A 20,178-nucleotide genomic window follows, 5' to 3' on the forward strand; every position below is an offset into this window, starting at 1 on the left:
ACATGAGTGGACAAATGACACAATAGGGACAGACTAGTGTGTCCTGTGAACCAAGCAACACGGGGACATGAGTGATCTGGCCAAGAGCAGTGCTGTGGAGTACTAGATGCAGATATCAAACTTGTATGAGCCTGAGAAGGACTGAGAAATCATTCTAAAGGCTGCAAAGGGACACAGGAGTGACAGTAGGTATAAGGAACTTTATCAACAATGTTTGGGAAGGAAGGAGCGAGGGAGAGCGGGAGGGCAGGACAGACAGCTGCCTTGGGAGATGCTTGCCTCGCAGAAGGGTCTTCCCGAGTTGATCTGGGGATGCTTTCTCTTCTATGTTCTCCCAACCAGGCCCAACTTGAAATCTCACTTCTTCCCAGAGAACTCTTGGCTCTTGTCAACCATCACCTCTTGTCTACAGCATCCTCTTGTTAACTTCTGTAAGGAGTTGGGGATTTTGCCGCATTACATTTTGTGTTAGTGTAGCTTGCTTCTCCAACTGAACTTGGTAGAGGGGGACCTGGTACATGGGTTTTTTTTTGGGGGGGGTATGTCTTGCCCTCCTCTTAAGGCACGTAAGGATAACGTATGTCTCCACTCTAATAGAAATTGCATTTTTAAAGAGACAAGCCCTGCACAACAGGGTGGCTCCGGCTGATGTGCTCTAACTAGGACTCATAACCAACTCCAGTTTCTCAGGAACACTCAGTGGAGCATGAACAGTTTAAATTACAAGGTCAGCTAGAAGAAGAAGATAAAATGTAAAGAGCAATAAAGCAGCAATTTACACATGTTCTCACCAGACTGCAGGAATGCATTATCACGTGGTGACAAGCTAATGCTGCAGCCTTGCTCGAAGCTGAACCTTACACACACACTGTGCTGCACCCATTTTAGGGTTCTATGACTTGAGCTGGGCTTATGCAAGCTCCTCTGCTGGAGTTGAGCAACTGCTGCTGAGACAACTGTTAGAATCTTGAACCTGGCCCTTAGACACTTCTCTAACACAATAATGAAGTGGCATAGTTCAAGAAAATGAGAAATGCCAGATTTCTCATTTAGCGGTCACTCTCTAGGTAGGGAGGAGAGGGAGAGCATGGATGTTTCAAATGGGCCTGTAAAGCTCCCGTGGGGAGACAGAAGGAAACTGGTTCCCAGCACGGCCTCTGCTTGGTCAAATCTACATTTTACACTATACATCTGACAATGCTTCCCTAGTTCTACAGCTCAATATCGCTAAGCTTTATTTTTATGCATTTACTTATTATTTGACCCATTTCTTTAGTTTCTGTCATTTTCTTCCTTATAACCCATGTCTCCATCCTAAAAGTTTTAGAAAAGTTCAGTTTTTTTTTAACTTCTTTAACTTGAAAGGGAGACAAGGGAACAGGTGCAGAAAGCGGGAGTAGACAAGGCTGAAAGAGCAGGAGGCAGAGAGATCCTCCGTCCACAGATTCCCAGGCTGTGTCAGGCCGAAGCCAGGAGCCAGCTACTTGGCCTGGCTCTGCCGCACGGGTAGCAGGGACATAAGCGGTTGAGCCATCACCTGCTGAGAGCACCACAGTAGGAAGCTGGATCAAAAGTAGAGCTGGGACTTGAATTCAGCAACAGGTACATGGGATGTGGGTGTCCTGAGTGGAGACGTTAATTGCTGTGCCTAATATTTACCCCTAAAATTATCTTAAAAACAAAGCACTTCTTTTAGGCTGACAGCTTCTACATCAATGTCCACAGCACAGTTCATGCTGAGGACAGCCGAGATCCTGGCCCGGGAATTAAACTAGGGAGTCCTCCGCAGTAGCTGTTCTTTCAGGCTCCCATGCTCAGCCTTAGCACAGAGATTCTGATGGTGCCCAAGGAAGCACTCTCTCAATGCACTCGCGACGCTCACGGAAAGTGGGTGAGCAGCTATGACGCCAAAGCTGTTAGAACCTCGGACTGATCCACGGAATCCACGTGGTTTTACAAGACACAGCTTTTACTGCCTCCGAGTCCGTTTTACTTTGTTAAGCAGTCATCACTGCCTACGGATCATATAGGAGTAAGTTGCCATTCCTTGTGCTAGTGATCTTGTGGAAAGGAAATTGGGCACATAGTCTGAGGTGACTGTTGCTGGAGTCTACCCCCTCTGCCCTCCCTGGGGCAAGCGTCCTCCTCTTGGGGACCTGCTCTCTTAGCCGGCTGGGACGGAGCACTGACAAAGCACCTGTGGGAAGCAGGGGCCACGGGGAGGCACCCACCGCACACGCAGCTGAGGAGCCGGAAGTCTGTGCAGTGAGGCTGGGCTGAGTATCACAGGGCTGCCCTCTGCTCCCCTGGCTCCTTGGCTCTGAGGGAAAGTGGGAGGTGACAGCAAAGACTCCCTGCCTTATCTGAGACCCCGGGATGAGACAGAAGGCTACCGTGAAGTGACCCTCAAGTGCACCAAGAAGACAGTGTTATGCATGGCTGCTGGATAATGCTACTTCTCGCACCTTCCTGCTTACAGATTAACCAACAAGCACTCTGTCTGGTAAAACGGTAGGGCCTGCGGGGAAGCAGTTCCTGAATCCGGGGCCCCTGGCACACAGAGAAGACAAGCAACCCGCAGTCTAAATGCTAACCCATCTTCCTTGCATAGTCAGCAGATTGTTGTATGTATAGACACAGAATTCAAAAATATATATATATTTTAAACTATAAAGGTATCTCATTTGTTGGTTCACTCCTCAGATGTTTGCAAGGGCTGCGGCCAGAAGCTGGGCAAACTCGGTCTCCGTAGGAGGGCTGCACAGACCCATCTGCACACAAAAAAATATACTAAGAGGGATTTTAATTAGCTAGGCAAACACCTTTCCTAACAACCTGCAATCCCTTAAAAATAGCCTAGTATGTGAATGAACGGCAGTGCTAATGAACTCACTGGGCTGAGACACACAGCGAGCAGCCAGTCACGTGAGCTACAACGGGGATGAGCAGACCCAGATGCTCTGGTTCATTAGACGGGGCCTGTGCGAGAGACGACTCCTGGAGCAAGTCCAGGGGCCACAGCCAGGGAGAGAAACACCGCCGCCTCGGCGCTCGCGCGGGAGGAGCTGGGAAGGGCGGCTTCCCTCCGCTCCCGCACGCCGCCCCTGCTTAACCACAGCAAGTTTCTCCCGCTGGCTGCTGCTCAGGAGGGACGAACAGGACACGGTGGTTGCCAGGCTCCGGGGTTCAGGGCCCGCGCCCGGTGCGCCCCTCGCTCCGGCTCCCACCCCGGTGCGCCCTCCTGCCCTCGCTCGCTCCCGGCCGGCTCCCCACGGACTCCGGCTGCCGGAGACAGCGCCTCGCGCCCGGTCACCAGGGCGACTCCGCTCCGCCTTCTTAAGTTGGGAGGCCGCGCGTGGCAGTGGGTGTCAAGACCTCTCCCCACCCCATCCCCGGACTTGACTCGTCCTCTTGTGGAGCCGACGGGGGTTCCGGGGCGCCCCTCTGTGGCGGCGCGGCGGCGCGGCGGCGTTCTCCTCCCGGGCCGCTGCCTGTCCACGCGCTCCACGCGCAGCCCTTACCCGGCTCCGAAACTTCGGTCAGCGCCGCCCTTCCCCGAGGGGGCGCCGCCTTCGGCCCCCGCCAACCCCGCTTCGGGAAAGCCGTCCAGCGTCCCCCCCCAAAAGCCCCCGGCCGAGCCCCGACGCGTGCGCCCGGCCAAGGCGAGGGTCGCGCGGCGCCACCGAGAGGTCGGGGCCCCGCCCGCGCGGGAGGACTGCGCGTGCGCGCTAGGCGGCTGGGCGCGCGCGTCCGGCGCGGAGGGAGTCCCCGCCCCCGCCCCCCGGCGTTCCGCGGTCGCCGTGACAACCCGAGCGGCGGCCACGGCGGCGGGCGGGCGGGCGAGTCCGGCGCCGCCTCCCGGCCGCACCGCCACAGCCAGCCAGTCAGCCAACGAGGCCAGGCAGGCAGTCAGGCAGCCGCCACCCGGCCTCGCTGCTCTTCCCCGCCTTCCCCGCCCGCGCGCGGAGGGGACGGCCCGCCCTCGGCCCGCCCGCCACAGAGTGAGCGGCGCCCGGCCGGCCCGCCAGCCCGACTGTTCCCCGGCCGCCGTCCGGGCGCGCGCAGGAGCGGGCGCGACTATGCCAAGATGGTCCTACAGGCGCGGAACAAGCACCGGGAGGCGGCTCCCAGGGCGCCCCAGCCGCCCCGCGCCTCGCAGTCGCCGCTGAGGGGAGCCCCGGACCTCGGCGCCGGGGAACCCGGGCCCGAGCGCGCGCCCCCGTCCCCCGCGCGCAAGGGCGCCGCGGGCAGGAAGGGGCCCCGCACCGAGCCCGCCGCGCCGCCCGCCGGGGGCGGCCTCCGGGGGCGCTTGGCGGCCGGACTGCGCGGGGCGCTGGGCCTGCGGCGCGCGGGGCGCGGCCGGACGTGGACCACGCTCCTGCTAGGTGAGCAGCCCCGAGCGCCGGGACGCGGAACTTTGAGGCGCGGGCCCCTTCTCCCTCCCCTTTTCTCCCCGGCTTCCGCCGCCCGCAGCCCCACAGGCCGATCCTCGGCGGTCGGGCGGGCGTCTGCGACTTTTTTCCCGGGACCTTCTTACCTCTTCTTCCTTCTCCCCTTCCCCTTCCGGCTCTATCCGCCCCGCTAGGCGAAGTGTCCCGGCCTTTTTTTTTTTTCAGAAAGATGGCCCTGGGATCAACAGCTGCCCGGCCCGGCTTCCGCTACTCCCCTTCCCCACCGGCACGAGCGGCCGCCCTGCGGTGCCTGGGCTGCCCGGCCGCCGGGTGCTTTGGTTTGGGGCGCGAGCGATCCGGGATTCGGTGGAGCTCGGAGCCACCGCTCCTGGTCCCCTGTCCTGCAAAGTTGCTCAACTTGCCGTTACATCGCAGTGTGCCTTTTCCTAGTTGGCCAAAGTCCCCGCTGGTGGCAGTGGGTTTGCGATTCATTTCCCCCGCGTCACTTTTTGGGGTTGTTTTGTTTGGGGTGCCCGAGCCCTGATGCTCCCTGCTGGGCTGCGGAGGTTCCACACCTCTCCCCCTGCATTATACCAAATAGGGTGCCGGGGTAAAACCCCCAAAACTTGAAGCGTTCCTAAGGTGGGGGACCACCCTAAGGTTGCCGTTGTTACCCGTTGTGACTTCCTGATAAGGCAAGTTGGAGCAGTTTGTATAATGGGCCCGAGTTTTTGTAAGGCAGCTGTTCTGTGTATATTTTTGTAAAGCTGCCTCCGTTGTGTATTTACTGCCATAGTGGGTTAACTTAGTTACTGTTGATGTATCACTTTCTAGCTTTTCAGATTCCCAGGGTGACCCAAAGTACCTAGAGTTTGGGGGTTCAGTAAAGGCGGAGGAATGGAACACAACAAATTGTGTTTTCCCCTGAGATCCCAGCCAATGCTTGAAGCCACCAGTCCTAAAAGGCACAGTCGTGGCTCTGTGTGTGTGTGTGTGTGTACATTGTTATTAGGCTATCTTGTTTTCCTGTGGTCGATTGCAGCCTAGGAAACATCCCGGCTTTTCTGAGCAGCGGTGTGCAGGTTGCCTTCACCTTGGGGAGGCAGCATGGTACAGTAGATGAGGCAGAGCGGCAGGCGGGAGCCAGCGCTGAGGTTGAGTTTGGCTCAAGTTTCAAGCCATTTCTTTGTGAGCCTGTTCCTTCTCTGCTGGAGGGGTACTCCCAAGGCTCCACTGTCTCCAGGCGGACACCCAGGGGGGCTACATCGTGAGGGCTGGCTGAGAGCCACAGGCTTACTTGATGGTCTTAGCTGCTGTTAGAGAAGTACGCACTTAGGCGATGCTGGTTCGAAATCTCATGACCATAGAGTTGGCATTTTCTTTGAAAGGCTGATATAAACATTGACCGCTTTGCCACAAAGTACGGACTCCTCGGGCAGGCTCAGGAGAATAATGATGTAATATCTGTAGCCTGTTTTTGTTTTTTTGAGGGATGGGATATTTTCTTTTCACATGATTGTATTTGCATTGAGTAGTCTTGTATTACTGGCTTGTAGACCTGGTAACGTGTGTACCTTCATACAGCTTTGTGTTACTGTCACTGGGCTTGAAGGGCCTCTGCAGCCATTGCTGGAGTCACAGTGTAACATGTGGGGGCCATTCTGCTTGCTGGTTGCCACACCTGTGGAGGTTGGATGGCCAGACCAAGGCCTGAGCATCGGCAGGACATGAGCACCCAGGGCACCCGGGGAGGTGACTGTGCCTTGCGGCTGGACTTGGGGTGCTTGGTGTGCCCTTGGGGCCTGCACTCTGCAATCCTGATGTCATACATATTTGCTCCCTGTCATCCATTCGGACAGAGCATCCAAAAACACAACCAAAAGCAGCTCAGGTCCTTCAGAGAAAAGTTAGTGGTTTTTGACAGCTGCCTGATTATTCTTGCCTTCCCAGGATGAGCAGGACCTGGGCTGACTCACTCTGGCGCTTCGGAGTGGCATTTAGAAACGACAATGTCTTTCCACATTGAAAGACTTTCAATCTTCTATGGTTCCTGAAAAGTTAGAGATGAAGCATATCAATTAAGTATTATATTGCCAGAAAAAAAGATTTCGTTTTTCTTTAAGAAGAAATTTTGTAGCACGTGAGGTTCTGTGACAGAAGCACGGATTCTTACAAGTTAGGAATTGATTGGGGTCTCTTGCATGTGTGCCAAGCGCCGAGACAGAAGGTGGTGCCTACCAGATGGGCCCTCCGGGCACTGTTGGAGAAACATGCATTTGTCTTTATTTGATGTCATCCTGATGGTAGCAGACATAAAAGAAGCATTCTTAAAATGTTTTATTTTTAGTAATTTTAGTTTTTAAAATTTTATTTCAAAACCCTGGAGGGGAGTGAGGGGAGAGAAATCTCCCATCTTCTGGTTTGTTCCCAAGATTACGAGGACTAAGCCGAGCCCGTGTCTGGAACTGGGCGCCTAGTAAGGTCTCCCACGGGAGTGGGGCACAGCACCGCAGCCCTTTCCCGTGCTTCCCAGCATGCACAGTGGTAGGAAGCTAGGCTCAAGAGTGGAACTGCAGCCCAGGCACTGCAACCCAGGCCTTGGGACACTGCTGAGCAAGCATGGCTTCTGGGAGATGGCGTATCAGCCCGAGGAGGTGAAAGTGTCAGCGGAAGCCTGACAGTGTTCCTCACACTTACTTCCGTCACAGCCCGCTGTAAGTAATGTGTCCATGAAACTGGTCACATTTCTGAATATGTGACCCAGATGTGTAGGTATGTGCTTGTGTGTGTGTGTGTTGACCTATTTATGCATGTTAGTGTTTTAGCGGAAAACAGATGTGGTGAATGGACTATTTTCAGCTGCATGAGCCTGTTTAAAGTGCTCACAGAGGAGCGTGACGCTCTTGGGGACCGTCAGCAAAGCCAAGGTGCACCTTTGGGTGGGAAAGGGGAACTTTGTTGGGGGGAGCTGTGCTGGTGGAGCAAGCCCAGTCACGCAGAGTGACCTCAGACCCTCCTCCCCTCTGACCTCTCCTTAGTGCCTCACACTGGTCAGACCTACCAGAAACCCTTGGGCAAGGGACATAGTGGGACACTATAGGGCCAGCCTCCTGAGGGGGAGAGGGAGGTGCATGGATTTAGAGAGACGGGGGAGGCCAACCAGTGCATATGTGTATGGGTTTGAAAAGGAATGGCGAGGCCTGGCGTGATAGTGTTGTGATTAAGGTCCTCGCCTTGAATGCGCTGGGATCCCATATGGGCGCTGGTTCTAATCTCGGCAGCTCCACTTCCCATCCAGCTCCCTGCCTGTGGCCTGGGAAAGCAGTTGAGGACGGCCCAAAGCCTTGGGACCCTGCACCCATGTGGGAGACCTGGAAGAGCTCCTGGCTCCTGGCTTCAGATCGGCACAGCACCGGTCATTGCGACACTTGGGGAGTGAATCATTGGACGGAAGATCTTCCTCTCTGTCTCTCCTCCTCTTTGTACATCTGCCTTTCCAATAAAAATAAATAATAAAATCTTAAAACAAAATAAAAGGAATGGCACCAAGTACTTACCCCTGCAATGTGCAGTGTGCTAGGATTTTCTCCCCCCACACTCGTTGTTGCTCCACCAGGCTGTTTATAAACCATTAAGTTGATTCATGGTCCTGTGCTCTGACACAGTGTTTGAAAATACTCTGGGATGAACAGTTTTCACGTTCTCTGCATTTTGCAAACTACTTGGGTGTCTGAGCACAGCAAGCAGCCTTTCTGGTCTCAGTTTGTGTGTATGTGAAATGGGAGGCCTTCCTAGATCAGTGGGACTTCCTCCATCGAGCCTTCTATGGAGTCACTTGGGAGTTTTAAAACATCCTGATACCCGAGCCACTGAGCAGGGCCACGACCCTGCATTTGGGATGGAGGTGGCAGTGCGGAGCACCCTGCAGCACCCCTGAGCTGACGCTTGCACAGTGCCACTGTGGAAATCTCTCCCTTCTGTAAATGAGGACACCGAGCACTGGGCTGCGGTTTCCCCAGAGCTGGGACTGCATCGGTGCTGTTTGCCATCTGATAAGGCTGTTGCTTTAGTTGAAGAGTGACATATTTCTTGTACCATATCCCTTATCAAGAAAGGGAAGGCAGAAGGTGCAGCCCAAGAGGGTTCCAATTTTCAAGGGGGAATAGAATGTAAGGGCAGCTTTTCTATGTTAGCGTGGAAGACACACATGTTAAACATAGGAACAAACCATGTCTGGTTGAAGGACTAAACTGAGGTATTTATGAAGGAACTGTAAAAACTATAACCTGAGGATGGAGCAGGTACTTTTCCCGCTCCTCCACCTGCGCTAGTTGACTCGTTCTCATCCCCTGCCTGGTGCCTGTGGTCAGGGGCACCTACACTCCTGCCCCCACCTGCTTCTTCCCTGGCAAGGCTTCACAGCCTCAGTGTTGGGGCACTATGGACAGGGCGGTTCTTTGTTTTGGGGGAGCTGTTCTGTGCACCCTAGGTTCAGCAGCATCCCTAGTTCTACATGACAGATGCCAGGTGTACCTTCCCATGGCACACAGGCAGAATGCCTCCAGATATTGGCATGTCTGGACCACATTCACTCCCCAAATGGCTGCAACGGCTGGGCCTAGAGCAAGGAGAAGCCAGGAGCTGCCACCTGAATGACAGGGGCTCGAGTACTTGGGCCTTCTTCTGCTGCTTTCCCAGGGAGCTGTTTGGAAGTGGAGCAGCAGGATGCTTATATGGGGTGCTGGCATTGCAAGTGGTGACTTAACTTGCTATGCTACCACAGTGGCCCAATATAAAGAAGATCAGGAAATGCTCCTTTGGAGGTGACCTTGAAGATGAGGGTTATGAAAGATGTTAGGTGTGTAGAGGAAGCGAAAGAGCAAAACATGTTTTTATTTTTTTGAAAGGCAGAGTGCAAGAGCTAGAGAGTGAGAGAAACATTTCCCAATGACTGACCTGCTCCCTAAACACCGCCAGCAGCTGGGGCTAGCTCAGGCTGAAGCTGAGGGCTGAGAACTCAGTCCGGGTTTTCCACCTGGGGGGCACAGACCCAGATGCTTGATGTTACCTGCTGTCCACCAAGGTGTGTATGAGAAGGAGGCTGGAGGTGAGAGCAGAGCTGGGCCTTGAACGCAGACAACTGTATCCTAAGCAGTGTCATCCCCTGCTGTGCCAAACCCCAGCCCTGAAAAACTGTATCCTGGCAGCAGACAGCAGGTGTGAAGGTCAGATGTAGCTTAGTGATAGAGAGGATGCTAGTGTGTCCAGATGAGATGAGCATGAACCAGATTTTATTAAGGAGCTTGGGTTTTGTTTCTAGGGTAGGCTGGAGCCATTGAAGATTGTTTGAACAGAAGAGTGAAATTACTACATTTTTACTTGACACATTTCTTAAAAATGCATTGTGGTAATACAAGGACAGAAGCATTTGGGAGACCAGCGAGAAGGCTTCTCTGCGGACTTTTCAGGAGCGATGTTGGCCTGGCTGAAGGGGTGGCTGTCAAGGTGGAAAGAGGGGGCTGGATCTGAGATATCCATCTATCTATCCATGGTAGAAATTATGACTTACAGTAATAGAGGGGTAGAAATGAAATGACTTTTGAATTGAACTTTGCAGTTAAGGAAAGTGTTGGAAATGCTTCCTAAGGGTTTGGTTGTTGTAATTGAGCAAGTTGCATTCATAGACATTCATGATGAAGACTTGGTGTGTGGGTAAGGGGACAGGGCTGAAGGAAAAGATGTAGAATTGTGTTTGGGATGTGCTACCTTTGAGATACTTCTGAGATGCTCAAGAAACAGCAAGTTGACAGTGGGATATGCAAGGAAAGGTCTGGGTGTGGACACCAGGCAGGGAACCAGCTGGAACACAAGTGGCATCCACGTTCTTAGGAACTGAATCCGTATTCCCAGTTAATCCATATTCCCGGGTTCCTGGGGGTGCATCCTGCTGATGTGGGGTCCACTCTGCCAGGCTGTGTGCTAGGTCCCTTGATGAACTCCTGTAACTGTTAACTCAGCACTCCCCATGATGCTTGCCATAGTCGCTGCACAGATGGGGTTCTGAGGCACACAGACCTTGAGTAGCTTGCCCATCACCCCCACGATGTCGAAGGCCCAGGCTGTGCTCCCAGGTCTGGTGACCCCTGAGTTCCTGGTCCAACATATTACATCTCTTTTGGGCCACAGCATAACAAGAAAAGAAGCCCCAGAATCCAGTTCTAAAAAATAGCCCAACATTTCATGTGCAGTAAGTGTTAGTTTTCATGATTCTTTCTTCAAGGGAAATAAGGAAAGGAGCGCGTTAGAACTGGCCAGGAAAGCTTGATGAGGTGTGAGTCCCGGGCACCCTGGCCGTCTTAGCGGGCTTGCCTTCACATAGACCTCAGACACAGCTAAACACCAGCTGTGAGTGTGTTGTGTCTGTCAACACAGGCGATTCCCAGGAGAGCCACTGAGCAAGATGGGAATTGGGGATCTAACAATTTCTTGTTTGGAAAAAAATTTCCCTTTAAAATAGACACCTGATTAAAAGTAAAGAATGTTTAAAATTACCAACTCATATTTTATTATTACAAAATGCAGTTAGATTTCTGAATATGTAATGCTTATAAGCACTGTCAAAATTTAAAGGGTTTAGTTTGGGTAAATAATACATTCCTAATATGTGCTGGACTTTTGGTTAGTAATATAGTATCAATACTGAACATTTTTGACAAAATATAATGTATATTTGGATATTGTTAAAATTTGGGTAGTTACATATTTTAAAAGGCGAAAGATTTATACGATCTGAAGAGAAGCCAGAGAATAGGTAGTTACATATTTTAAACACTTACCTTTTTGGATTGTATTCATATGTCAGTGTCTTAAGCAACATCTCAAAATATTTATTAAAGAGATATTTACATTATCATGCAGGCTATAAACCTGTATACTTGGGGTAACTTTAGGCTGTATTGTTTTTGCTAGCTTTTTAAATGATAGATAGGGCTTTATTATTAGTACTTTTCAAAAGATTTGTTTTTATTGGGAAGGCAGAACTGATTGGCAGAGAGGAGGCGAGAGAGAAAGACCTTCTATCCCCTGGTTTACTCTCCAAATGACTGCAGTGGTTGGAGCTGAGCTGATCTGAAGCATGGAGCCAGGAGCTTCCTCCAGGTCCCCCATGCAGGTGCAGGTTCCCAAGGCTTTGGGCCATCCTCCGCTGCTTTCCCAGGCACAAACAGGGAGCTGGATGGGAAATGGAGTAGCCTGGACATGAACTGCCAACAATACAATATGGGATCCTGGCAGTTGCAAGGTGAGCATTTAGCCACTGAACCATCATGCTGGGTCAGAGGGTTTATTAGTTTAAGCTATGTTATTTATTTGAGAGGCAGAGAGAGATAAACGGGAGCAATATCTCCCATCAGATGTTCACCTAACCAAATTCCTGCAGTAACTAACTGGGCCTGGCTAGCTAAGAGCAGGAAACTCAGCCCTCATCTCTCACAAGGGGGGGCGGAGCCCAGTTACTGGAGCTATCCCTTGCTGTCTCCCGGGGTGAACATTAGCAGGAAGTTGGAATTGGGAGCAAAATCAGGACTCGATCCCAAGTAGTCTTGATGTCACAGCATGGGTATCCCATGCGGCATCTTAGTTGCTGTGCCAAATATGTGTCTGGATGTCATTATTCTCACGTTCCTGCAGTGGTAGATTATCTTTCTGAGCTTCGGTAGTAGTTCATCAGCTTATACTTTATCCAGCCATTGTAACTTTACTCGTTGGTGGGACAGGCTGTAGTGTTCCTACGTCTCTTCACAGGTCCAGACCTTGATGCTGTCGTTTAATCTCATAAAGTGTGGTCTTGTTTAATAGGGAAGATCAGTCCCCATGAATGACCTTTTACAATTCAATAAAAACCATTGAATCAGAATAAACTAAAAAAAATTAATTTTCAGGGTGTAAATGAGGACTTTACAGTGTATCTTTGTGCTTTGATAGTGTTCTTTGTTCTCTCAGCATTATTGCCGTGGCTTTTTCCTGAGGCCATGTAAAGGAACAATTTGTTTGGCATCACTCCTTGTGTTTGACTTCCTTCCAAAGTAACCCGTTGTCAGGTGTGTTTTCTTGTTCAAAATGAATGTGGGGAAGGCATTTTGTAATTTTAACTTGTTGTAGCAATGAATGTTAACATAACAGCAGAGCTGTACCAAAATCACATATGCAAGTTCCTCCGTGAGTCATTTCTGACCAAAGACGGAAGTGATTTTGTGTGTAGTTTTGGTACCACCAATTGTATCTCTTGTTTATTTATTTGAAAGGCAGATTTATAGAGAGGAGGAGTGACAGAAAGATCTTGCATCTGTGGGTTCACTCTCCAAGTAACTGCAATGGCTGCAGCTGAGATTATCTGAAGCCAGGAGCTAGGAGCCTCTTCTGGGTCTCCCATGCGGGTGCAGGGTCCCAAGGCTTTGGGCGGTCCTCTGCTTTCCCAGGACACAAGCAGGGAGCCGGATGGGAAGTGGAGCAGCTGAAACATGAAATGGCATCAAATTACTTTTGAAAACTTGCTATCAAGGCACATTTTTAATTTGGGAAAATTGTAATTCAGAAGAGTGAGGCTTTATTGTAAATTTATGCTTAATTTGCCTAAAATTTTTCTTCTTGTTCTGCACTACATTTTCTTATTTCTTATTGTTGTTAGATAATCACTGATTTTGTATGTGTGTGTGCTATAGTTAGTTGTCACACAGCAGAATCTTTTCTGGAATTAAGTACCGATCATAAAGTATTCATGTAGCAAGTGCTGCTGTTTTCTACTATGCTTAAACATGTTTTTCTTGTATTTCTTGCTCACTATATCCAAGTCTTTATTGTCATTTTTGAGGATAGAAATTCCAGCTAAAAGGTTACCTCTCAGCTCTTGAGTAAACTGAAGTGGGACAGATGAAAGGCCCAACATGTGTTCTAAGTGCAGTGGGTAAAATCTGGGTTTGTTGTTAAGGTCTCTTGGCTTTGTTAATCACATCTGTCAAGTTGTATGTTTCAAGGTTAAGGTCGGAGGAAATGATCAGCGGGAAGATGAACTGCGAGGTCTGATAAAGCACGGTTCCTGCTGCGCTGACCTGCTTGTTTGAGAACCTTCTGATCTGTGTGTCTGCACAGTCAGTCTGTCGGTCTTCATTTTGTCTCCACTGAATTATTTTTGAAAGCAATTAAATTTTGAGATTTAAAAATTGATTTGCTTGTTCAGCCATGTTGTAAAGAACAGAGCATAACAGTAAAAGCGGTATTGGCAGCTTTCTTCATCAGTTAAGTTACAAGATACGCAAGACACTGTGACTAAGGGGCAGTTTGCAGTTTGGGGGCAGTCCCAACTCCTGAGAGCTTGGAAAGGTTTGTTGTTTAGTGGACTTGTTAGGCTCTCATGTTGAGTGTGGTGGGCCTGGATGTGTACCGTGTGTGTGCGCGGCTCCCCAGCACTAAAGCTTCTCCACGTTTCCCGTCAGCGTTGCCAGAGGTCTGCCCGTTCCTATGCAGGCTCAGAAGTATTTCATGAGCTAGTATTTTGTTGTGTGTTTTAGTTAGCTCCTTGTTCTTAAAAGATAATACTTTTAAAATATTACTTTATGAAAATTGTTAATATAGATTGTGATTTGATTTAGAAATATTTGTATTCACATTATGAGGATGAAACTTATGTGGAAAGTTAGACGTCACTGACTTTAAGACAAATGTTTGGTAGTTTAGTAAATGTTGTCTATTTTAATATTTATACATACACTAATATTTAAAATATGTGAACATTTGCTTTGATAATTCTCTGGGTTGGTGATAGGTTTTCTAGGTTCTGCTGTTTTCACGTAGTCACTTAAAAAAGACCAGTTGTCCTTGATGTTTTGTGATTGTGAAAGGATTTCACTCTGTGTGCTGGTGAGTCCTTTTGATTGAATAAACTTAACATTTTCCTGCCTGAATTTGGAGTCCAGGAAACCTGGGCTTTCCTCCAGGCCTTGCTGCATGCATGTCACGTGACTTTTGGGCCTCCTGGGAAATAACCATATTTGCCTCAAAAGGACTCTGGATTCTTTTTGCTTAAACCGAAAGTGCTTTGTAATCTTTAGCAGATAAGCAGATGCTAGACATTACCATTATAATTAAGAGTTTCATAAATTTTTCTAAACTTGTAAAACACTGTTTTGTACAGTGCAAATATATGAAGGATATCTAGATTAGCTACAGTCAACTTCCATGTCATTGTCATGTGGACTGCTGGGAATTTTAGACCTTCCTGGGAGCAATAGGTTCTCTCACTTGGAGATTGATTATCTGTTAATAAATTGAAGGTATTTCTTTTCATATAGAAAATAGATGTCACCGCATTCAAAGTGAAAGTCAAAACAGGTTTTGTATTTGGGAAGCAGAAACATCATGGTACAGGTGGAAAGCGGAAAAAAAAACCATGCAGTTATAAAATAAAAAGCGTTAGTGGTAATAGCTCTGTGTAGCTCTTCAGGGTCGTTAAATACTAGGAATAGAAGTAACTAAGTAAGACCCCCTCATTTTACCCTTGGTGAAAAGGAGACTCCAGTTGGCTAAGGGACTTACAAGGCATACAGAAAGCCAAGCATAGTTCTTAAGATTAACTTTCATAGCAGACAAGAAAGAATTCTTTCCCTTTTTAAATGGTTATTTTTCAGCCACCGAGTTTACCCTTGAATCTTTTGAATTTATACTTGCCTTTTCCCAGTGAAGCCCATTTCATCACCACTGCCAGTGTCTCTTCATTGCAACGCCTGGATTGTCGTCACACTTTTCTCACTGGGCTTCCTGGTGGCCATGGTACTTCTCAAAGGACTGCAGAGAATCACTTGAGGGTTGCAAAGTGTAGGTTTCTGCCCCCGGAGAAGTCTGTTGAATCAGTCTGTCCACTATGGAGGCCCCAGAAGGCAGCGTTCATGTGTTCCTCCCAACTGGTGCCCTCTACCCTGGGGTCAGCCCCATGGCAGCCCTGGTGGTGAGGAAGGGTCCCAGGGTCCCCAAGTGCTGCCAGGGTTGAAGCTGTGTCCTCACAAGTGTATATGGAGCACTTCATGCAACCTGTGAAAATGTCGATGGTAAGTCTAGGGGTCTCAAATTTTATATTTCCAAATGGCTCCCAGGTGTTGTCCTAGGTTACCGTATTTTTTATTTTAGGTCATACTGATTGCTGGTTCTGTATGTCTTTCAGTTGTGTCTTGTAGCTTCCACCAAAATTTTATTGAGTAAAATTCGGCAGGCAGTAGAACGCTTCTGTGTTTCATTCAGTGAACGAATGAGTGAGAATTGTAGAGCCGTCTCCCGTCCCCAAGGTCCAAGTCTGCTGGTTTTCAGGCATAGTCCTGGTATTTTTTTTTTTTAAGAGTCAGTATTCTTTTCCTAATTTTTAAGATTGGAATAACAGTTGCATGCCAAAAGCATCGCCATTCTCATGTTGGAAGTCTTTATGGAACAAGAAACATTTCTTTTAGCTAAAATAATAATTGAAAATTTTTTTCCTTGCAGCCGCCTTTGCAGCAGTGTTGCACTGGTAAGATTGCTCTTTCTTCTGTGATGTATTTACATTGATTGTTTAGTTTACTGATTTGACACTCTGACACAGAGCGGGGAGCACTCCCACCCTCAGGATTAGAAATGCTCCTGACAGCTGAGGCTTGATCAGGCTGACACCGCGAGGAGTCAGGGAATTCAGTGCAGCCTCTGATGTCGGTGGCAGAGACCCAGCTCCTTGAGCCTCCCGGAATAGGTTGTGCATTAGCAAGAAGCTAGAATTAGGAGCAGAGCCAAGACTCAAACCCAGACACTCAGACATGGGGTGAGAATATTTCAAGTGATGTTTGAACTGCTGTGCCAGACACCCATCCCTCTTATGGGGTATTGTATGCAGATGTTTATAATTAAGCAATGCTATTCCTGAGTATTCAAAGGAATAATAATAGATGAAAATATATTACATGTAACATAAGAACCTGAAAAAATAGCTGATAACTCAGAGTCAAAATATAATTTTTAATAAAAAAGAAATCTATTATTAAAGAACCTACATTTTAGTCTTGACTTCCCTTACCATTAATATAGTGCTCATGTGGAGAGGAAGATTAATTTTTTTAATTATCTGGAAGAGAGACACATGAATCTCATTAATCAGCCATTTCTGAAATGGAACATACCCTATGACATTTATAATTTAATCTATATTTTCATTGTACTTCACTTAATATATCATTAATCTCATTTATTTTCATCTTAAAAATCTAGTTTGAATGTATTTTCTCATAGAGAAACATTTTAATAAGCTGTAAAGCATATTGAATGGCAAGGAAATTGGACTATCATTGCGTTTGAGTTTTATTACTAAATCATCTGCAAGTGTATAATACTTGTGTTTTTGCTTTTAGACTTACTTTAAGAATGTAATACTTTGTACAAGTTTTAACGTAGTTGTTTTGTACTGCTTCTTTTTCCCAGGAGCCATATAACACACCTGTTTGAAAATGATCGCCATTTCTCTCACCTCTCAACGTTGGAAAGGGAGATGGCTTTTCGCACTGAAATGGTTAGTTGTGTGTGACATTTTATTAAAACAGTTTAAGATTTTTTAAAAATAGTTTTTTAGTAGGAAATATTAAGAGAAAATGTTCTGAAGAAGAAAAGGTAGATATTTCCCTGTCTGTCACATTTAACAGCTGACAGCATCTCTCCGCAGCCCTCTGTGAAAGGAAATCGTGGACTTGTGTCATGTCATTGGCTAATATTTGTAGAGTTCATAAGTAACTCCAAAGACAAGATGTTTTTACTTTAGTTTTGGTGAACCGCAGTAGCAGTGTCATACAGGAATACAGTTAACAGCAATTCCTTACTATCATCAAATGGAAGTGAGCGTCTGGCGTCTGGTGACGTGACAGGCTGTTGATGGGCTTGAGCAGGGGTCCAGCCAATGTCTGCACACTGCATTTGGTTGGTAGATGTTTTAAAGATTTTCAATCTTGCAGTTCCCTTTTCTACTTTTATTGTTTTCTTTTTCTGTCATTTCTTCAGCTAGTAATTGGAATTGTTTGTCGCATAGAATTATCCAGAGAGATTGTTGTTTACTGTATTTGTCTAACGTTCCTTTAGATTGATAGATCAGTCTTAGAGCTGACGATCTGAGTTCATTCTGTCACCGGTCCAGGGGTCGGAAGCGGGAGGTGAAGTGTTTGCAGGTTGTGTCTGAAGTGGCGGTGGGGGTGGTGGAGGTCCTGCTTTGCCTGTGTGCTGCTGGTGTTTTGGCAGTCCCTGGCTTCCCTGGCTTGCCGACCGTCACCCTGGAGTTGGCCTCCCCCTTGCCTTGGCCTTTTCTCCTCGGGTGGCTGTGTCTCAGCGCACAAGTTTACTCTCTTAGGTAAGGATTCCACTTATGTGGGGTTAGAAGCTTGGTCAGTGCAGAGTGGCCTCGGCTTAGTTTTACATCCACATATGGACAGGTTCTTCAAAGGTTCAGGTTGACAGGCAGTTTTGGGGAAAATGATTCAACACGGGATGGTCAAAAGTGTAATTTTTAAAAATAGTGATATGAAACCCAAACATCATAGTACCCGAGTTGTTTTTTTTTTTTTTTGATAAATGTTTGGCTAGGTAAGTTATATTTGAGTATCTGAGACTTAATCTAAGTTTAGAGTTTGTCATGAAATGGTGCTGACTGCGAGGGGAGCTATAGATAAAATTGGGTAGGAGATGGAGTTTGTATCCAATTTATTTGTCTTATTCTGGATAGAACATGAACTTTATATCCTGTTTGTCTTTCCTTATACTGCCACTTAAGTTTCTCACTAGGCTTCTGATATGTTCTTGTTTATTATTACCTGTTTTACTTCACGCCTGCTATATTTTCAAGATGGCATGTCAGGCTAAACAATTATTCTGGTCTGTCCCCATCTCTGTATCTCCAGCTCTTTTGGGTTCTTAATGCTGAGCTGAAAATGATGTGTAAAATTGTTTGGCAACAAAGGGAAAATTATATGTAATGCATATATATCGAAGTATCAAAGTACGTAATCGGTTGTGCAGCCTTTTCAACATATTTGCATTTTGTGCATATAAATCTGGAGGGAGAATGACTAATGTCATTTTGGGAATTTCAATGAAGCGTTAGAATGGAAGCATTTTTGGCTTGAGAAGATTTTTTTGATTCATGGTAAACTGTAATTCTGTGGTAAACCATTTATTCTGAGCATAAGATAGTCTTTTCTAGCAGTTACATTGGTTTGGCTTATGGGATTTTCTTAAGTTGAGTATGTGAAAGTTGTTTACTTTTTTTTTGAGAAAAGTGTTTTTGAAGCTACTGTATTTAATTATTCCAGTTAAGAAAGGTTATACAAAAGTATATGATTTTTTTGCGGCCTAAAAATTTATCTGTGATCGGAAACCTGTGAAATTAATTGTAGCTATTACTTGCTTGATTGCTTTCTTTCACAAAGAGTGTATTTGAAGTACTTTGTTTTGCTAGGCTAAAAGGGCATGGTAATTATGTACCTTTCACTTATAACCAGAGCATCTCCTTGTTTCAGGGATTATATTATTCTTACTTCAAGACCATTGTGGAAGCACCCTCATTCTTCAGTGGAGTCTGGATGATTATGAATGATAAACTGACTGAATACCCTCTTGTCATTAATACATTGAAAAGGTTCAATCTTTACCCTGAGGTAAGTTACTTTTCCAGTTGTGAATTCCACTTATATGAACTGCTTTTTAAAAATATTAAATGCTGATTCTAAAACACATTTTCATATGTTGCATTTTATTTTGCTTTTTAAAAAAGAAAATATCTCAGAAAGGATTATTGAAAACATCCTTTTTTAAAGATTTATTTGAAAGGCAGAGTTACAGAGGGAGAAAGAGACACAATGAGAGAAACAGAGACTGTGCGGTATCTTCTATCCGTGGTTTGCTCTCCAAATGGCCACGAGGACTGGAGCCAGAGCCTCCTCCAGTTCTCCCACATGGGTGGCAAGGGCCCAGTACTTGAACTGTCTTCCACTGCTTTACCAGGCACATTAGTGGACAACTGAATTGGAACTGGAACAGCTAGGATTCTGTTGCCTGTATGGAATTCCAGTGTCATAGGTTACCCACTGTGCTACTGCACCATTCCCAACAGAACATTATGGATTTGAGGAATCAGATAAAATCATTATTAATTCTGTGGCTCTATTATGATGTCGTTGGTTAAAAGTTGTGAAGCAGGAGTCAGCACTGTGGTATAATATAATAAGTTGACACTACCACCTGTGGCATTGGTGTCCCATCTGGGTGCTGATTCATGTAGCTTAGTTCAAGGCAGGATCTGCATGACTTACTGCTGCCTGTACACAGTTACATTGATCTCTGGTTATTATTCTTTGTTTGTTTGTTTTGTAAGATTTATTTATTTTTATCGAAAAGGCATATATGCAGATAAAAGGAGATGCAGAGAGAAAGATCGACCATCTGCTGGTTCATTCCCTAAGTGGCCAAAATGACCGTAGCAGAGCCGATCCAAAGCCAGGAGCCAGGAGCCTCTTCTGGGTCTCCCACATGGGTGCAGGGTTCCAAGGCTTTGGGTTATGCTCTGCTGCTTTCCCAGACCACAGGCAGGGAGCTGGATGGCAGGGAGCAGCTGGGATTAGAACTGGTGCTCATATGGGATCCCAGCGCATGCAAGGAGGGCTTTAGCCATTGGACCATCGCTCTGGTCCCTCTTCTGTGATTTTCACACTGTTTATGAGTTCTAAAATGTGTTAGCTAT

At 47.2% G+C, this 20,178-nt stretch overlaps 1 protein-coding gene across 1 annotated transcript in view; it reads left to right on the forward strand.

The window, feature by feature from the left end:
- Positions 1-3,995: 3,995 nt before the first annotated feature.
- Positions 3,996-20,178, forward strand: part of DPY19L1 (dpy-19 like C-mannosyltransferase 1) — an 83,663-nt gene continuing 67,480 nt past the window's right edge. Inside the window, exons 1-4 of the mRNA XM_040964979.1 lie at positions 3,996-4,385; positions 15,918-15,942; positions 16,881-16,968; positions 18,959-19,096. Coding sequence (XP_040820913.1) covers positions 4,088-4,385; positions 15,918-15,942; positions 16,881-16,968; positions 18,959-19,096 — 549 coding nt within the window. The 5' untranslated portion in view covers positions 3,996-4,087. The remainder of the gene's footprint in view (positions 4,386-15,917; positions 15,943-16,880; positions 16,969-18,958; positions 19,097-20,178) is intronic.

Source organism: Ochotona curzoniae, unplaced genomic scaffold (assembly GCF_017591425.1).
Source record: "Ochotona curzoniae isolate NIBS_2020 unplaced genomic scaffold, NIBS_Ocur_1.0 scaffold_3835, whole genome shotgun sequence".
Classification (NCBI taxonomy): domain Eukaryota; kingdom Metazoa; phylum Chordata; class Mammalia; order Lagomorpha; family Ochotonidae; genus Ochotona; species Ochotona curzoniae.